The sequence below is a fragment of the Anas platyrhynchos genome, chromosome 1 (assembly GCF_047663525.1).
Source record: "Anas platyrhynchos isolate ZD024472 breed Pekin duck chromosome 1, IASCAAS_PekinDuck_T2T, whole genome shotgun sequence".
Lineage (NCBI taxonomy): Eukaryota > Metazoa > Chordata > Aves > Anseriformes > Anatidae > Anas > Anas platyrhynchos.
In genome coordinates this window covers 116,601,764-116,620,929 of record NC_092587.1, presented here as the reverse complement: position 1 = coordinate 116,620,929, position 19,166 = coordinate 116,601,764, and the positions used below count along the sequence as shown (strand labels likewise).

Below are 19,166 nucleotides of genomic sequence, written 5' to 3'. Positions count from 1 at the left end.
TTGCTGGCTGGGTATGGCTATGAGGAGACATGGAAATACATCTTTTCCTGTAATTTGCTGTAAAGGAGGAATGTAAGTTCAGAAGTTGTTTTTGTGCCATTTCCAACTCTTCCTCTAGCCCTTAGAGCCACGATTCTCAAAGGATGACGCAGGAGATGGTGCTGCCCGTGCTGTACAGCTTCCCCTTGTTTTGTAGTCTTCCCCCCCCATGGGTCAGTTCATTTTCACGGCTTTTGCCACGTGCCAAGATTATGCAAGGAGTATTTCTCAGCTTAGAAGAGTAAAACTTGTGTTTTATTGGTCAATATACACTGTCCATAGGTAGGACAAGCTACTGGGCTCACTGCCCCTGGCAGAGCACCCAAGGCCACCCTCAGCCAAGCTGGGAAGGGCCAGCATCAGCTGATGCTTGGAAAGGCTGCTCATCACCAAACTGACATCCTGGGGCTGCCTGAGGTTTTTCTGGAGGATTTTGTATGCTTTTCATGGTGCTTTTTCTCCACAGGAAGCCTTGGGCTGCTAATTACCCCTGCGTCAACACCCTCACCTTTGGCAGCAGTGATACCTTCCTTGCCTTGGCTGAACCCTGGAGAACTCCTTGCAGTGCTTCCTCACGGCTTGGCCTTCTTGGACATCGGAGCCCAGTGCAGCCTGTAAAAACTATGCCACAGACCCCAGGAGATATCTGTGATCTGATGCCTGAAGCTCTAGAGGGAAAACTGATGCTTTTCAGCTGCTCAGTTGCATTAAGCTAGACTGAAGTCCTTTTATCTTACTATTAATTTTCTCCATGCACCATGACCCTATCTGCATAACGTGTGCTGGGCAGTCGGGTCTTAGAGATGGTGGCCTCTTCGTAGTCACTAAGGGAGGTTGCCTTGGACAATTTTCTCTCTCTGTGGAACTGACCAAGAATGTCCAAAATATTGCCATGATTTTAAGCCTGATTTCTCCCATTATAAAAAAAAAAAAAAAAAAAAGTCTTAAATTCATCCAAGATTCTTCCTATTTTTCAGTGCATATTCTTTAGTATTTTTTTTTCTCTAATTTGAAGAACAAGGATGAATTTTTCGAGAGTTCAAGCTGCCTTCTAAGGTACGTCTCTAAGCACCTGTGCCATCGAGTGCTGTGCTGGCACACCTGCTGCTTTATTATGTGGCTGTGAGTGGCATCAGTGTAAGCCTAACAGGTTTCGTTGAACAGAGAGAATAGGTTGCAATAATTGAGGGGGGAAAGAAAAGAATATTCTGAAAAAAAAAAAAAAAAAGAAAGTTCTGAGCTATTTAAATCTGCTGCTTTGATTGTGCTCATGTAGAGACATTTTAACACAAACTGGGGTTTTGAGAAGTGAAGAATGCAGTGAGTTTGTGGAAGGAGAAGGTGTATCTACTACTGAGGCTACACTACAGCCCTTCAGCTGGATGCTAAGGTGTGACTTAGCAAGGAAAATAGCCTGAGACTGTTCTGCTTGCTTTCTCTTGCAGCTCAGCAACGGGAAGGCCTGTGCTTCCCACCAGTCCCACAAGCTGCGAAGAGGTGCTGTGACCTGCAGCTCTGACTCAGGTGAGGTTCCGAACGCTGAGAGCAACTCCTTGTGTTGTTGGGGTGGCCACATCTAAACATCATCTGACCATTATTTAACTCAGACACTCGTAGCTTGATCTGTGATCTTATGGGGGTTAATAGGCAGCTATTTTAAGACCAGGGAGGTAAGACTGGATACCTTCCAGAGCCTGATGGTAGCTGGTACAAAACTTCCTGCATCCCTTGCCTCTTTGGGCAAGTTCATTAGGTTTTTCTGCCTTGATTCCTCTTGGCTGAAGCAAAGATGATCAAGTTCTCACATTCACCTCTTTCCCCAAAGATCGTCTTAGAAATAGCACTCCATTTTACCTGTGAGCTGTGGAGGTGCAAGCAGATTAATCAGTTGTCCTGAAGGATCACCTGAAGAGAATGGCTGTCAGTAAAAGGATTAGCATTCAAACAGTAAGCGGCTGTCAGACTTTGTTTAAAAGACTAGGGAAGCCAAATGTCAGTGTATCCAATAGGTGCAGTTGTTAAAACAGACCTACATGTATTATTCTGGTGTTCTGTGTAGCAAATGGCTAGTATCTTCCTCTGTTATCCATAGTCTCCTAGGATTCCCTACTGCTTACTCTAAACCAACCTATCCCCCAACTTGTTCAATTTATAACACAGTGTGCATCTTTGTTGTATGGTCTAACTTCTTTTTCCCCTGCTCCATCTCTGGGAGCTCTGAGATCAGAATCCACCTCTTGCATTGACTCATTTTTTTCTTCCTTGGTCCCTCTTTACAAACTCTTCATAGAGGGCAGGCTTCATAGTCTGGCTGCCCTGGGAGCCTACACCCTGCCAGCCTCAGGAGCACGCCATTTCTTTCTCTTGATCAGGGAGGACAAGGCAGGGGCACGAGTGAGGGTCCAGGAACAGACAGGACAGTTTGCAGAGGGATGGAGGGACAAAAATGTCTACAATCAACAGAGCAGGCTCTTAACACTTGAAACAACCCCCTTGGGTATTAAGTCACGTTGCCTTTGCTGCTAAGACCCTCAAAACACAAAGGCATGTCTTTAAATATATGTATAAAAAAATACAAGTAGCTTGAGTGGTCGATGAAAAAGAAGAGCACTGAGCAGCTCTTGTTGGCCAAGCAACTCATGCAAAATTAGTGGTTGCTGGCAGTAGTTGTGCCCCTTTGTGCATGTGCTGCTCCCATTGCATAACCATACGCCGTACCCAGGTAAGCTTCATGTCAGTGTTCACCTCCACACTTGTATTTTTAGTGCACAGCCACCCAAAATGTGCAACTTATCTTCTCCTCTGTGTCATCATGGATTGCCTATACTCTCAACCTTTGATCACCTATCTCTCTTCCTATTTAATAATGTCAGGGCCTTTTTATCATCGCAAAAGACACCAACAAAATTACCTTTACCCTTCCTGACAAGATAATCTCAAGCGAAGCTAGCATAAAGATAAGGTGCTCACCTTCACACTTATTACATTACAGCAGCAGTATAAAATGAGTTGTGAAATTTATCTTCTACCTTTCGTTAAACTTTTTCACGTGCTTTAATCACAACTCAATTGAAAACCAGTTTTTTTCACTGACCTTAAAGAGGCCCTTATCAGAGCTGAGCATGGAGGAATTTCCTCCTTCCTACTTTGTTTTCTCCATACTCGGACTGCCTGAGGTCCATCCTGAAGGTTGGTGATTTGCAATATTGCGATTTCAAGAATCCCTGAATGAACGTACTGCAGTGCAGGCCACCTGCTGCCCCGGATGCCTCCCTTGCTAGGTAGGGGCACCTGCATTAAGGGGGTATTGGTCTGAGCCACAGCTGTACATAGCAAAAAGGAAAGCCTTTGCTGCTAAGTCTGTCTGCTTGATGATCACCACCCAACAGTACATTTTACTGCTGATGTCACATGAGTATCACAATAAATACTAAGTACCTGTCCCAAAGCATACCAGCTAGTGACACTTGCAGCTAAATCAGGCCCACGCTGATGTTTACAAGATATATTTAGTAGACATTTCAGAGACATGGCAGATCCCAGACCAAAAGCCATGGAAGAAAAGGCCTCTGTCTGGTGAACAAGCCCTCCAAGGAAGGGTGGGTGAAGACTCTTGCTGCAGCCTCCCAGCTGGACACACAAAGCCCACCATTTCCCCATGTGCTCCACCTGTTTTCAGATGCGTTGTCCACGCTTTGGCACATGGATCCACTCTTCCTCTAATGTGACAAATCCCACTCACCAAGACATCACCTTTACAGAACCACTACAGAAAACATTTTCCAGCAGTGCTCATTTGCTTCAGTAATTAAAGTCTTTTCCACAGCAATTCACAGAGATATCAACTCAACACATTTTATTTTCCAGTTTTAAAGCTTCTTCGACTCGCAGCCAACCATTCCCAATGCTGTTCTGAAATTAAGTCTGTAAGAGCAACATTACAAACATATCTGCAGCCTAGAGTACACTGATATAAGGCAACATTAGGAATATGCTAATAGCCAAAATGTTACATTGCATTAGGAAGATTTCTTATATTAAGAAGATATTAGTTGATCCCAGTTAATTCTACTGTCACACTCTAGAGCAGAGTGAAAATTATCACCTAAATTACTTTTCAAAGAAAAATGCAGATTCATTCACATTAATGAAGTTAAGAAATCTGTAATAGTTTCTCAGATTGTCTGCTTAGAAAAAAAGCTAGGTATCAAAATTGTTTCAACCACTTCAAACCAAAAATAACTCATTCTTTTTCTGGTACAATGGAATCCTATTTTTAAAGAAAATAATATTTTTTACCCCAATCAGTAAGAAACTATTTTGTTTAATTCAACCCCCTTTTCTCCTCCCAGCTTGTTGACTAGCTGAGGTTTTCAGAACATTTCATTTTCCACAGCCAACTCCCAAACTGAAAGTATTTCTGGAATTCCTTATAAAGTACAAATAAAGCCCCACTATCTCCCTAGCATCACTCTGATGGAATGTTGTATTTGATGCCTTATAGGTAAAGGATATTATTAACATCTTTTCTAGCATGGAGCATTTTCCCAGCCTATATAGGGAATTCCCATTCTTGCTATACAGATGAAGCATCTACTTCTAGGGGTCAGACTCGATGAGGAGAGACAAGTGCTAGCATGAGGTGCTGCACCTCCTTTCCCAATAACCAGCCTATCCAAATGCTTACTAAATATGGTATCATATTATAAATTACAGTGAGCTTAACCAAAGCAATTAGGTTTATCCAAGAACATCTGGATCATTTGGAAAAAATAAAACTAAAACCTGTTTTCAGCAGAACGGAATATTCAACAGTATTCATCCCCACAGACACACTGACCCTGAGTATCACACTGCCCATTTTCCACACAGAGAACCAAAGTGCCATGTAACGTCCCAGAGCAGTGGCAGAACACATCTCAGACTGACTCCTACTTTCTTTTTCTACACCAGTGACAGAGATCTCCCTTCTCTAGGAGGAACGTGAGCAAATGACATATTTAAAAACAGCAACTGTGTATTTATCAAGTAAGGAAGTGAACTGACAGGGAATGCAAAAAGTCTTCCCATAAATGGAAATTTCCATTTATGTAGGTGGAGAGCCTAGGGAGGTTTGGGGATTTAAGAACAAACTTGCAAATGTATTTACTGATCAGAATTAGCTATGGTGACCTTGTGACAGAGTGAGAGATGATAAATTTTAATGGAAGAAGGATAGGAAAATGCGTTTTGGGATGTATGACAGCAAACCAGGCTACCTGAAAGGTAGCAACCAGGCTATCAGAAGAATTCAAGAGACGATAGAAAAATGGCGCTGGGTTAACTCTAAATCACAGCAATTCTAATAGATAAAAATAAAATAAAAAATCACATTATGAGACAGTTTGGCTACCGTCAAGTGCTCAATCACAGGATAAGAGAACATGGTGTGAAAGCATGCACACCATGTGTGTATCACTGGGGAATAAATAGGGTTATCATTCCAGTCGTTGGTCCCTTCAGTGCAGCACACAGGCATTTATGTCAGAAGTTGTTCTGACATGGGCAGTGGCTATTTGTGGTGAAAGAAGCTCCTGAAGCTCAGCTTCCAGCTCCTGCAGAACAGGAGCTCTGGGGGCTTTTAAAAGCCTGGCAATCTGTCTTCACTAACTGCACCATTGAAGATAATCTTAGGAGTCTGCTTGCAGTCCCCATCTTCTTCACAGGCACACTCTGGAGGCTCTAGTTCATCATATTTTCTCCGATAAACCACCCTTGACAATAGGGTTATCAGAAACATTTCCATGATGAGGACCTGGTGGGTTATATCTGAAGGGAAAAAAAAAAAAAAAGACCATCAGACAAGAAATAAATACCTATCTTATTCACCATCCTCTGTGCAAAAGGAACAAAAGTTACCATTCTGCATCCATAACAGATTGTCTCTGACACCAGGCAATAAAATCAGTTACAGAGTTACAGTGTTGCCCATCAATAAGCATGCAGCTAATTAGGCATCCAAAACACAAGAGATTTAAGAGTGATCGTGCATGTTGATTTCTTTTTCTTCAATTTCTGATCCCAACTAAAGTTCTGCTCTGCAACTATGATGGCTATAAAAGTTGTGTCGTTTTTTACATAAAAGTTGAGATTCTCCAAAAGCTACATAATCCCAGGAAATAAATATTTTGGGAAAACACCAGATATTGCAGTTAGTAAGGCTGAACTGACACCTTTATAAGTCAATGAAGAGCATCCCCCCCAACAGAACTTACACGCTCCTCTTGCTGAGGAGGAGAATGGTGGAGCACAGGGGATAATTTGTTGCATGGCCAAGATGTTGATAATAGCTGTTTGCAGGTGGTTCAGAATCAGGACAAACTGTGCCAGGAAGAGAAAGCAGATGCCTTAGCTACCAGGAAAAGGATTATTGTTCACACAACAATTTTGCTTTCATCACAGACCCTCTTTCACTCCATTCCTACTTTCTTGCCCTCCCTCTCCTCCATCTACCACCAGGCCACCTGCCATTCTGCAAAATTCATCTTTAGGCCAGGAAGATACTGCTCTGAATGTGGGCATTAAATTAAACCTCTGTTTTAAAAGTGTTTTCCCAACCCTTTATTTGGGAGGTGCAATATACAGAGAGCTCCCAGCTGGGACTTTAAGCAATACTGAGCTCTGAGTAGTAAGGAACAATGTCCTGAAAGCTTCCTGTTAATCTATGAGCTATGCTGTCCCTTAGAGGGAGGAAGAATTCAAAGAATGTTTTTTTTTTTCTGGGGGTTGTCTCATCTTTTTGCTGCAACAGGGAGATGCAGTAGTCCCCAAAATATACAGGAGTGCTTTCTTTGCCAAAGGGGCTGGAGGATTCTGCAGCTTGGGTTCAGCAATAATCACACATCACATTGCCTGCTACTCACTGAGCTAGGCCCTCGCTGTCTCAGAGATACCAGAGCGTCTCTCTGGTGCAACTACTCGAGTATAAACCCTCACAAGCACAGAGTTTGCCACCTTAAACCCGGATTCACCTTGGTGCAGCTTTGCATATGCGACTATCCTGCTGATTGCTTTTATAAGGGTTTAATGATCTACTTATCAGAGCTCTTAGTGCAGCAGCTGTGCTCTGTGTCCTGTACCAGCAGGCTGCATTTCCAACCGTTCCACTCTACCTTCTCTCTTCTGTGTGACGTGGGAGAGGGTGGCCTTGTCCCTGTCCCACAACCTATTCAGGTCTGTTCCTTACTATGTAATGAGTCCCAGCCAGTATTTTCATTATTATCTAACTCTGTAGTGAAGAATAGCCAAGAAAAATATTGTCAAAACAGCACATTATGACATGCCAAAACAGTTCAAACAAAAGCCACCCACACAATGCTCCACATCCTCTCCTCGTTTTTAGAAGTACACACTAGCTTTTTAACATTGTGTTTCAGGATACAGCATCGAAAAAGCTTCCTTCAAGCCCTGCAGAAGGTGCTGTTTTGATTCCAGCTGCCCAGAGATGAATGGATTTCACAAAGCTCTCACATCTCCAGCACTCCTGAAAGACTAGAGGTGAATTGGCTCAAACTGAAACTGAACATCAGCCAAGGAAAGTGCTTCAAAGGGATGCAGCAATAATCAGGTAAAAATATGCCTTTGCATGATACACTTAATGGAAAAAAATACTATAAATCTTTAAGCAAAGGGTCAAGAAACAGGGAGATGGTGTTGCATTAACAGCAAGAGAAATTCTTACCAGAAATATTAAACTTCTCACCTGGTAAAGGGCAAATTTAGGGATGATCTTCTTACAGTTAAGGAGACCCCTGACTTGTTGAAACATGATTCCAACTGGCCACAGAGCAATAATGGTCAGGATAGCAACGAAGCAGCTAATCCATATCGCAGCTCCTTCAGGAGACAACTGAGAAGAAAATCAAACAAATGTACCAATAAAACTTTACAGGGCAGATGTTACTATTTCCAGGCAGAAGCTGCAAATGGGATGATGCAGGCAATAAAATGTGTGTTGCTACCTCCATGAAAGCTGATGCCAGCGGTAGTGGCTGGGGCTTGCAGGAGGAAGCTGCACAGCCCTGGCTGGAGTGCTGCCACCGTGGAGCTGTAATGGGTGCCAAAGCCCCTCCGTCCGACCCAGCAGCACGTGGGAATGCTCAGCAGCTCACTAGAGTGTACTCAGCATGACAGCTCAGAGGGGTCGTTTATTTTACTACCATGAAACATCAACTGCAAAAATACTTCTGTTAATCTGAATTATCCAGGAGGTGCAACGTTATTAGCAGAAACAGACCTCTCCATCAGCCTGCTGCTTACACAGTACAAAGCAGAAGTGCAGTACATGCTTCAGGGTCTCAAAAGAACATGACAAGGACACACTTGGAAATGCTCCCAAACTCCAGACTTTCGTTGTAGGCTAAGATGCTAAAATCAAACCAAAAGCCATGGATTTTATGGCCCATCTCTGTTTGAAACCTTTACTTACATCAGAAAGGCTGTAATTGCCATTGGTCCAAAGCACTATTGACAGAAACATGAACACAGGTCGAAAGAAAGCAAACTGGAAGGTGCCCAGCTTCAGCCAAAAGAGGGTTTGCCTGGTAAAAAATAAAAAATAAAAATCACAGAGGCCAAAATCTTATTAGCAACATTAATAACATTTTTGGATGCTGTTAAGTGGCAAAACTTCTCCACTCCTACTGCACATGGCCAAAATCTGGGGAGAAACAGCTTCAAGATTAAAAAAGAAAAAAAAAAACTTTCCAAGAATTACCCAGTTGTCTATTTAGCAAAGTCTCTCCAAAAGCCATACTTTTCTAACCACAGCAGTGGTAGAAGCATACCCAGTTGCTGAACAATGCCACTTGCTCTTGCCTTCTTGCCTTGCTATTTCAGTTCTGCCAAAAGTTCTGTCAAAAAAGCTTGGGCAGAGCAGCCTTCAGCTGAAAGGCAAAGTACTGCAGAGCTTCGATCCCTGACACAGCCAGCCTGCCTTCAGCAGTGATGCTGTCAGATTCCACCTTCATGCTCAGACAGGACTGGTCTGCCAGTCCTGTGGCAGATCAAGACAAGGAATCATACAGACCTAGGTGAAAGGACGAGTAATTTTTCGGTGCATCATGAGTACTGCCATGTAAGCATCTGGGTTTGCTCCTCTGTACAGGAAGAGGAGAAAGGCCCTATCTTTCACTGGGCAAACTGGCAAAAAGCCTGTAGCACAGCTCAGGATTTCCCTACTACTGTCTCTCAGTATACAGCCCATACACAATGACCTGGCCAGTATTAAAGGTCACAAGAAAAGGGACAGATGCCCTCGCAAACTGAGGACACAAAAGCTGACTGACACAAACTCTCCCCCAGTCTTCACAGGACAAGCTGTGGCAGCTACTGCTGCTCATGTTTTAGCCCGCTGCTACGTGCTTCCCCCACTGCTACTGCTGTCTTCACTCTAGCTCCTCGGTCCCTTGGGACTGCCATCAGATGTGCCTCAGCAGACAACAGGCTGCCAGTTAGTGTGCTGCGGGGAACAGACACGAACCAGGAACTGCATGAATTGCTCAATTAATAGAGCTAATAACCACAGGATTATGAGCAGCACAAACACATGGGGAAGGGCCTGCCGCTGTCTGGCCATCTCATGCCTGTGCCTTTTCAAAGACCCGTTATTCCCAAAGGAAATGGGAATAACAGCTTGATGATCCTTGTGGGTCCCTTCCAACTCGGATATTCTCTGATCCTATGTTTTTTTTTAAAGTAACAAATCCCTCCCTTGGAGTAACTCTGTTTCCCTAGGAGGTATCTATGGGAGGAAAATATGATCTTTCTTTGGCATAACTTACCCATTTTACATCATTGTATCACATCTATTTTTGGAGGTATATTTTAAGGTTTTTGTACTACCTATTTTTCTTGGTGTCCCCTCCATGTAAATAAATACTGTTTGCCATTAAAATAAATTCATGGAAATAAGAGTTAAAATTATAATACCAAATGAGGTAGTTTAAGGAAAAATCATTACACTAAAAATGAAGATTTTTTCAAAAGCATACTGTAAGTTAAATTCTTCACATATTTTGCACTGCAGCTTATGCTGCTTCAGTAAACCTCCCGTTCAGTCCCTCTCCCTCAGCACTGTTTCCTGCTCGTTCCAGGATCCCTCACAAACCACGGCACTGCTTTCTGTTTGCCACTTCCTCGTAACCAGACCAAAAAGTCCCTAAGATCCCTTCTGATATGAACATCCAGGCTCTCACAGAAACGTCTCCGTGTTGCACATTCAGCCCTCGAGATTTTGCTGTTAATGGGAGAACCGTTCTCATGCTCTGTGCCAGTAGGAAAGCCCTGGAACATATGAGGCTTTTGGGCTGTGGAGCAGCATGTAAATATCTGGGTCTGAGCTCCTGCCAGGAGAGGAGCCCCACCAGGCAGGGTTTATGTTACGCTTGGTGATTCCTGGAGGTGCAGCTCTCCATACTTACCACGCTTCTCAAAGGTGCCTTGCTACTTAGTTTGGCAGAAGAAAATATTTGGTTCTCCCTCACCAGAAAACAGCATTTCACTGAGATTAAAGCTTTCCAGGAATTACATCTATTTTTGTTTAAAAAAGTAATATAATCTGAAGTAGTTTTAAAGACCAAATCAGAAAGAAACATTTCAATCCATCAAAGCAAGAGAAATTTTCTTTCAAGACAGACTCAATTTGACGATTTTGTTTGTGAAAAACACCCAGTCTGGAGACTTTTATTCCCTCCTGGAATGAAAAGAAACCAAAATCCCAACTATCGGCTTTTCTAGAGTGGAAATTCCTCCTCCCACACACCACTGCCTACAGTACAAATGGTTTCTTGGAAAAGAACAGGATTAGCTGGGGAGACACCACAGTGCTCAGCACTGCTGCGGAGTGGGAACACTGCACTGGGTTAAAGTGAGCTTTGCTGTGCTCTCACCTCTCCCGTGCAGCTCCGTGCTGTAAAAATGAAAGAAATTAGTGGCGGCGCACAGCCCCGAGTGACAGCGCCGTTGGAGAGACAGCTTGAGAGTGGCTGTCGGGAAGCAGGGAGGCCCTTTGCTGCAAGCCTGGCTCGCCAGGCTGGCTGGATTCCAGCTGCGGTTTTCCAGCTGGGAAACCTTAAAGGGCAACTCACCTAGTGATGCGCACGCCGGGGAGGCAAAGGCAGCAGCAGCAGCAGGGCCCCGTGCTGATCTTGAAGCGACCATTTTCGAACCACCTGAGGAACATCTTTTGGCCCCCGCACTCTTTAATCATCATCATCAGGAACTTGTGGATAACTATGGCAAAAAAACTAGGAGAGAAAGAAAACGCCAGCTTGAACGGACTTCCTGCTTGCCTCTCGCACACGCCTGCACGGGCCAGTCCTGTCCGGGTTTTTTAAACTTTCTGCCCAGGTTGTTTAAACCTTATGGTTTTCCCCAAGGCACACTGGTGGCAGTCAGTATCACAGGCTTTTTAGCCCAAGTCATTGCAGCCGTATTTTTCTATCAGTTATCTAGTCCTGACCAGTGCAACCTTTTCAAAACAAGTCCTATTCCTCCTCTTAAAAAAACCAATAACAATAAAACCCACAAAATTAAAAAACAACAACACAGGGCTAGGTTTGTGTATGCATTTAGTGGGGCACCACGTGCTGCCCCAGTCAGGGTGCGGTTCCTCTGCAGCCCAAGCGGATCCAGGCAGTGTCTGCTGCAGCCCCTCCTCTCCCTCCTTCACCAGCTGCACTTTCTCAGCCCTTCCCAGGAACTACGGATCGTGCAGACACCGTTTCCTCCCGGCCCCACGCAGATTTAGGGAATTGATTCACTGAAATCCAACCCCACCAAATAAGAGAGGTCCTCTCCAGCTGCACTGCCTCCTTGAAGGAGCTCGCTGAGCAGCTGGAGAAGTGAGCGCAATGGGGCAAGGGAAGGGACAGGGACCTGCAGCTTGGGCAAGGGAGGAGCGGGACTGAGATAGGCTCAACGTGTCACAGGACTGGATCCTGAGAAGTTTCTTGTAGCCTGCACTACCTGCATAAATTGCAGCATGCTACAAGTCCCACTGCTTTGCTTTCCATCCGTTTTTAATCTCCTCACTTAGCAGATGCACTGTGACATGGGGTAGGGCAATTCATAAGACTGCGATAGTGTCCCACAGTGGCTTCCAAAACCATCCCGGCCCTCCTGGTGTGCCCATGGCCGCAGTGTGCCCCCACCTTGGCTGTGCCTCGAGGGCTGCCCCACCACCTCCACAAAGCAGGGACCGCGCTTCTCCACTCTTCTCTGTGCATGTCAGAGCTGTCATGCGTGCACAGAAAGTGCTTTTATCAGGACAAGTGCAGAACATTTTCACATTGATATAGTCATTGGAGGTTCACTTGCCACCATTAATAACAGACCTACAGGGCTCGTCATTAATAAAAGCACCGAGAAGAAGCCACAGGTCAGAATCTCATTCCACATGACACTCGGGGAGAGAAAAGCAAAGAGTGCTACTTCAAAGCTCCCGTCAGTCAAGGCGATCAATTACATGCAAGTCACAGATCTCTCATACTGACGTTCCCACACTAGGGGGCTGCAGCACGGGGAACCGCTTCAGCGTTTTCCACCTCCCGTAAAAGAGCTGCCAAGAGATTTCAACTCAAACCAAAAATTACTAAATTGTTAAATTTACAAAATGACTGTGTTTACCAAGACTAGCAGATGTTTAAAGGGAAGAAATGCAGGGTTTGGGGCAACATCTAGAACAAGCAGAATACTCACACTGCTGCTGTGAAATCTGTAAACATTGTTGAGCGAGGAATCCACATGCCAATGCATGAGGTAGTAGCAATCACCTATGGAGAAAGGGAGGAGGGCTGTGTGAAAGGCAGAGATAAAGCTGCCTCATGCAGATTTCCAGAGAAATGTTAATTTCAACATTCAGGTTCATGCCTTTTCCATAATACTTACCGGAGCCGCAGCATTTACCCAAATTAAGAGTGATCTTTTGGAGGAGGGGATTTTCCTGTAGATGTAGATCACTTCCTCTATAAATACCAGATCAGCAATTAGCGTCATCAGAGTCAAGATTGCAAAGAGAAATCTACCAGCGAGGTCAAGGCCTGCAGCAAGCGAGAAGAAAACAAGCAAACAAAAAATCTGATTCATGTCATCCAAGCATTTATGAAAAAAAAAAGAGCATCTTGGAGGGGAATCTTAGTCCTGCTCCTGCAAAGCGCTGCACGGACGGGAGGTGCAAGGAAGGCTGAGCCAGGCGCTTTTCTGTGGTGCCCAGTGCCAGGGCAGGAGGCAGCGGGCACCAAGTGGCGCACAGCAGGCAGCACTGCTGGGCTGGGCGGGTGAGGAGCCCTGGCACAGGCTGCCCAGAGAGCTGGGGGGGCTCCTTGGGGATCTCCAAAAGCTTTCTGGACGTGGCCCTGGGCAGCCTGCGCTGGGTGTCCCTGCCTGGGCAGGGCTGGGAGTGGGGCACTTCCAGGGGTCCCTGGCAGCCCCAGCCCTGCTGCGGCTCTGCATGGTTCATCCTTCGCCACGCACAGGGACCCCTGACCCCACGGGACAGCTCAAGTACCTAAATTTAACTTCATAAATACACCTCCTCGGGACCCTCCGGCAGCACACAGGAGGAACACGCCTCCACGCTCCCCAAGCATCCCGCAAAAGCCCCGTTCAGTCAGGGAGCCCCCGGCTCCGTCCCCTCCCTCCGAGCCCTCTCCCCCCGCTGCCGGCCGGCAGCCCCGGCACTCACTGCCCAGCAGCTCCCAGGCGAAGGGCGGCTCGCTGGCGCCGCAGGGCGGGGGCAGGGTCGCGTTCCCCTCGCCCTCCATGGCGCCCGCGGGGGGCCGGGGCCGGGCACGGGGAGATGGCGGCGGGTGGGAGCCCGGCCCTGGCGAGCGGGGGCCGGGCAGTGCCAGCCGAGGGGCGGCTGATGATTAATGATTAGCCCGGGCCGGCGGGCGGCCTCCCGGCATGGCCCGGCCTCCCGCCGCCTCACGGGGCCTCCCCGCCGGGCACCCCCCTGCAGCGGGGCGGGCTGGGTGCTCCAGCTGCATGCACCGTGCTCAGCTGCTGCCGCTCAGGGTGGGGGGCTTGGGGACGCTGTGGGGAGTCCTCAGAAATGGCAGCGTGGTTGCAAGTGCAAGGGGAAGCTAGGGACTGCTGGACACAGGCCCAAGCACACACAGCAGCTGAAGCACAGAATCATCCCGGTTGGAAGAGACCTCCAAGATCACCCAGCCCAACCTCACATGGAGGTCCAACCACGCACAGATGCCCCCCTTCGTCAGGGTAGTATTCATGAACAAAGTGCATGGGGGGTGGAATTGAGGAACTCGGGACATTTAGGAACTTTAGGACTTCAGGACATTGATAGGCGCCACAGACCCTTGTGGCAAACCCTGCCATCTTGGAGGATTCCCGGAGGTTTCACAGGAAGGGCACCGGGATGCAAGGAAAGGCCCCGCTCAGCGGCTAAATGCCAGCAGGCACTCGATCCAGACAAGGCAGAGCCCTTCCACTGCAGCAGGCTGGGGAGCCAGACTGACGAGGCTACCGACAGCCTCTTCTGTTGCTGTCAGCGGGGCTTGCCTTTAGGGCAGGACGATTTACTGCGAGTCCTCCCTACCATCGCTCTCATTTTCACTGCGCTGAAGCGTGCCTCATAGTTTCACCAGGCAGGCTGCAGTGGCGGCTGACTGCTGGAGTGTGGTGTCTGCTCAGCCTTCATGGGCTTGCCAGAGCATCCAACAGCACGAATATCTTCTGCCGTCCAGATGCCGAAAAGATGCAGGCAATATTTGTGAAGCACAGCTCCAGCACATTCTCTGTTCAGAAGCCCGTTTGCTCATCCTGCAGAGACAGTTGCTAGTGGAGGGGGAAATACCCATTAGTAACCCTTAATGCACCATACTTTTTCTCACTAGTTTTCTCGATTTTATTTTTAATCCAAATGTTTGAGGCTAATCACAATCTGAAATGTGACTGGGAGCTCAAGTTAGCCTTTGCTGAGGTGGCTGAAGGTCTTTGAAGGTTCTCCCTGAGCAGAGATAACAGGATTCCCATCTGCTGCTATTTTAGTTGCCAGCTTCTCTCATTCCCTGAAAGCTAAAAATAACAATTCTTCTCCTGGGAATCCTTTCTTTGAGTGAGGCAGGTTTGTCAATGCTTTTGTTAAGGAAACTCACACATGGCGTATGGGAGTGACAGGCCTCATGGCTACGTTATTGTATTTAGAAGAAACCCAGAGTCTGCTTTGACTTCACAGTTCCTTGAAGAATTCATATGGTAACAATTCTGGATTTGACTGTCATGTTTCAGTTATTCATCAACACCAGTTTGGAACAACTACTGCAGCGTACACTAAACGTGGCATTGGAGAATTTCCCCTCATGAACCTATAGAGATGTAACTGCTGTAAATATAAAGGTTAAGGATTAATCAACTGCTACTGTGAAAGATCCATCCTCCTCTCTTTTGCTGGTGTCTTCAACACAGGGTAGAGTCTAAAAACCACGTATCTTCCGTAATTTCTTCTTGTTAGAAACACCATTTGCTGTGTTTGGGTCAAACATCATCTCTTCTTCATGTTCTGGGCTCTTTCTTAGGAAAAAGACTTGCCTGACAGACCTTAAATTTAATAAATTGGACTGAAGAGCACACCATAATGCCTCAGCTCCCACAGCCAGAGGTCTGCTGCTCTGTGCACACTTCCTTAGCCCCTGTGCTTCATCAGTGCCCTCTCAGCACTGGCCTCTAAGGCAAATGCTGGGCCTTGAGACCAATGCAAAACCCTTCAAATCCCCTGGAGCTGAACTGCATTTCTCTCCCGGCTCCACTAGTCCACCTTTTAGTTTAACCCTTTAGTTTAATACGTGGCATTTGCCACCAAAAAAAAAGACAATCTTACTTTCAGCAGTAGAGAGGTATTTATAGACCAGTCACCTGTCAATTTAGATGCATCAAGAGATAAAAACCACCTGTGAATACAGCTCCCCATGCCTGTTTACTGGGGGCTTTCAAGTGCTCTATGGCTCAGCGCCCTTCCAAGCACCGCACTGCTCAGATTTCTTCCTTAAGGAACATGCCCCCTGGCTGCTGCCAGCCTGCTCTTCTTTCAAAGGTCGGCCCAGATGTTTATCTTTCCTCCCTTTTGATGATGGCTTTCACTTTCACCCGCCTCACAGGAATAACTGCATTCTCTCCGCTCCCCTGAGCTGAGCACACTGTTGTGATTGCTGCCCTCTCAGTGCGCGGTGCCTGATGCTAGCTGTGCTTCTCCCTGTCAGGTATTGGTGGGCCAAGCCTGTACGCAGGTGTCCTGGCTCATGAAATGACCAGCAGGAGGTCCCACATGCTCTCAAAGGACAAGCTCCAAGCTCCACTGCATAGGATATGTAGGATAGGATAGGGTGTTTTGGTAGTAGGGAAATCTAGCAGACGTCACTGTCATCAGTGCAGTCAAAGACCTTTTCTGGGAGACAAATTATGTTCATCTGAGTTCAAGCTAATAAGAAAAGTGTGCATTAGAAAAATAAATTGATAATTTTTAGTGCCATAGGACTGTGCATCGGATTTCTCCCAAGTTTGGATGCCCAACCAGCCAAGATATGTCAGCTAAAATTTTCCAGCTTCCAAAAGCCTGGACAAGTCTAGTAATGAAATTAAACCCAATTTCTCAGCTACAGCATGCTATGCAGTTGAGCTTAAATGTAACTTACCCTTTTCCACTATAAACCCATCAACTTTTCACCTCCTGCCAGTAATAAGTTGGCAATTTTAGAAGGGGTGGCTCATTAATGTGAGATAAGACCTCTATCACCGTTACATAAATTAATAATGGGATTTGCTTGTTATTTGGCTCCTGGCAGCAACTGTAAAAATCAAGAAGTACAGCGACTACAATGAAATAAATCAGGATAACAAAACAAAACCGCAATTGTCATGCCTATTCAGATGGACAGATTTCCACTTTAAAAAATAATAATATATATATATATATGTGTGTATATATATATATATGTGTGTGTGTGTGTGTGTGTGTGTGTATATATATATATATATCAGGTGTGCCAGAAGCTTTACATCTGTGCTTTTAATAGGAAAGCTTAGACAAAGACTTTTATTCTACATCAATACAGAAGCAGTGAAAGAGGAAAGAGAGGGGCTTTCATTAGAGGTGAAGCTAAACAAGAGTTTTATTTTGTCTCACTTGCAAAATAGCAAATTGGTTTCTGGCAGTCAATGTATGTGAGAGATACAAAGACGCGCAATCAAACCCTTATTTTTGTAGTATGTTGCTACACTTTTACCCAGATATAAGTAATTATTGCCGTGTCTTACCTTTTTTAGGTAACTTATGAGCCATTGGATTTGGTGGTAGAACAAGAGAAAGGAAATTCACAGCACTTCACAGTAGAACAAAGAGCTGAAAGAACCTTATAAAATTAGGACCCTAAATTGGCGGTGAGGGCGGGTAGCCAACAATCAGCATCCTGAGGCAGAATGGAGGCAGGAAGTGCATTTTCTCTGCCGTTGCTGTGATAAAGTACATATATTTGATTGCAGAGCTTTTCAGCACTGGGAGAGGTTTTTCTCCAAAGGAGTGTTGATGAGCAGTAAGACAAGTACGTCTTAAGGACCAAGTAAGTGCCATTTTGTGAGCATCTCGTATGTGTCCAAGGGCAGTGATGGGTAAAGACAAACCTCTCGGACCTTCAGCATCAAAGAGAATAGACGAGGATTAAGAAGTTCTTTCACTAGGGTAAGTTTCTGTAGATTTTCTCCTTCCCAGTCTTGATTTATGATTCCCAAATTCTAGATGAGAGCTGACAAGAATTTTGAGATTTACTTTTTTGTGTGTCAAAAGTGTCATATTGTCTGAACTGAAGCTTAGGAGGTGCGATTATTAAACGATTTCTTGATGGGAAACTATTTTTTAACCTTGGATTATGTGGAAATATTTTGACTGGACACTTCCTGCATGAACTGTTCTGTACCGGCTGTTCAAAAACAAATTTTGAAATCTCAAACATTTTGAAACCCCTTAAAATAAAATAAAAAAAAAATGTAAAAGTGATGGAAATCAAAGTGCAATGTTTCAAAATGCACACCAATCAGTTTATTTATTTCCTGTTTATCAAAGTTTCTGCTTTTCTACTTGATTCGGGACAGCAGACCGCAACAAAAACTACGGATCTCTTTATGGAACAGGTTGTGTAGCATCAACACAGCTATGCTCAAGTTCATGATTTACAGCTGCTTCCTGGAGGGGAAAGTAGGGGTCTCTTCGGAAGGCAGCAATGTTATTCCGACTGGGAGACGTCATCAGGCACACTGCAGTTAATGACTAAGTCTGCTTTTACCACAACAGTCAGGTGCTGGGCAAGATAGGTCATGCATTTCTTCCCACAGGTTGTAACATGACAGAAATGGTTTTTGCTCCTTTTGTATTGCTATTACTGGGAGGGGAAAAAAAAAAAAAAAAAAAAAAAAAAAGCATACACACAACACCAAAATTGTAATATAATAATAAAGGAAACAAGACAGAGCAGCCTTGAATATTAGAGGTATGTTGACTTCTGTAACAAGCAGACCACACACCAGAAAACAAGGAGAAACAAATGCACATGTGTGAATGCAAAACGTCAGCCACTGTCAGGGACACTGCCTGTGCCAATAGCCTAAACACAAGCAAGAGCCTGGACAGCATACATACAAAATCAGTGCTACATCCCAAAGCTTCACTTTTTACCTTTATATAAGCACAGCCTGTGACATTCTGAAGCTCGGTTTGCAAGAAATGTTACAAGTAAATGTTAGGGAAATTATGTTGAGTGTTTACAGTGTCTGCTTATTCCTCCTCCAGAACGAAGAACCTTGTTGGTTTCCAAGTAGTGTTGGAGATGAGCTCATAAATCAGAATAATGCTGTTTTCAGTTTGATGTTTTTTGAAAGCTACCTCAACTTTACAACTGTCCCTACATGCAAGGGAAGTCCGTGGTTTTAAAAGCATTGGAACCACATAGGCAACGTCTGAGTTTGCACTGAGCGCTGAAGGTAAAAGGAGAGCACAGACATGAAGTGTTTGGACCATGCTCTCGGACACATGGTCTGAGTTTTTGGGTGGTCCTTTGGGGACCCAGGAGTTGGACTCG

The 19,166-nt window shown here is 45.3% G+C and overlaps 1 protein-coding gene and 1 long non-coding RNA gene across 3 annotated transcripts; one reads left to right on the top strand and one right to left on the bottom strand.

Moving 5' to 3' along the window:
* The first annotated feature begins 1 nt into the window (after nucleotide 1).
* LOC110354389 (uncharacterized) lies at nucleotides 2-2,268 on the top strand. The gene is made up of 4 exons (XR_003494671.3): nucleotides 2-158; nucleotides 506-1,095; nucleotides 1,485-1,563; nucleotides 1,865-2,268. It is a non-coding gene; the product is annotated as an uncharacterized lncRNA (long non-coding RNA).
* A 1,604-nt stretch (nucleotides 2,269-3,872) lies between these two features.
* Nucleotides 3,873-14,026, bottom strand: LOC101796588 (organic solute transporter subunit alpha). Of its 2 annotated transcripts, none has more exons than XM_027449045.3 (8): nucleotides 13,763-14,026; nucleotides 12,967-13,118; nucleotides 12,778-12,851; nucleotides 11,166-11,324; nucleotides 8,507-8,618; nucleotides 7,781-7,927; nucleotides 6,294-6,399; nucleotides 3,873-5,847 (listed from the first exon to the last, which is right to left on the bottom strand). In XM_027449045.3, the coding sequence occupies exons 1-8, from the start codon at nucleotides 13,839-13,841 to the stop codon at nucleotides 5,660-5,662; spliced, it is 1,017 nt and encodes a 338-aa protein (XP_027304846.2). In that variant the 5' UTR covers nucleotides 13,842-14,026; the 3' UTR covers nucleotides 3,873-5,659. The 2 variants fall into 2 exon arrangements, with proteins under 2 accessions (XP_027304846.2, XP_012963878.3); XM_013108424.5 differs by lacking the exon at nucleotides 13,763-14,026 and adding an exon at nucleotides 13,586-13,714.
* Between the last annotated feature and the right edge of the window lie 5,140 nt (nucleotides 14,027-19,166).

Bases quoted from the DNA above. Each gene is read 5' to 3' on its own strand.
- LOC101796588 (XM_013108424.5), bottom strand. From the start codon at position 13,667: ATGCTTGGGGAGCGTGGAGGCGTGTTCCTCCTGTGTGCTGCCGGAGGG. The intron at 11,325-12,777 runs GTGAGTATTCTG...TTTCTCTCCTAG, and splicing joins ACAGATTTCACAGCAGCAGT to TTTTTTTGCCATAGTTATCC. The intron at 7,928-8,506 runs GTAAGTAAAGGT...TTTTCTTCTCAG, and splicing joins GCAATTACAGCCTTTCTGAT to TTGTCTCCTGAAGGAGCTGC.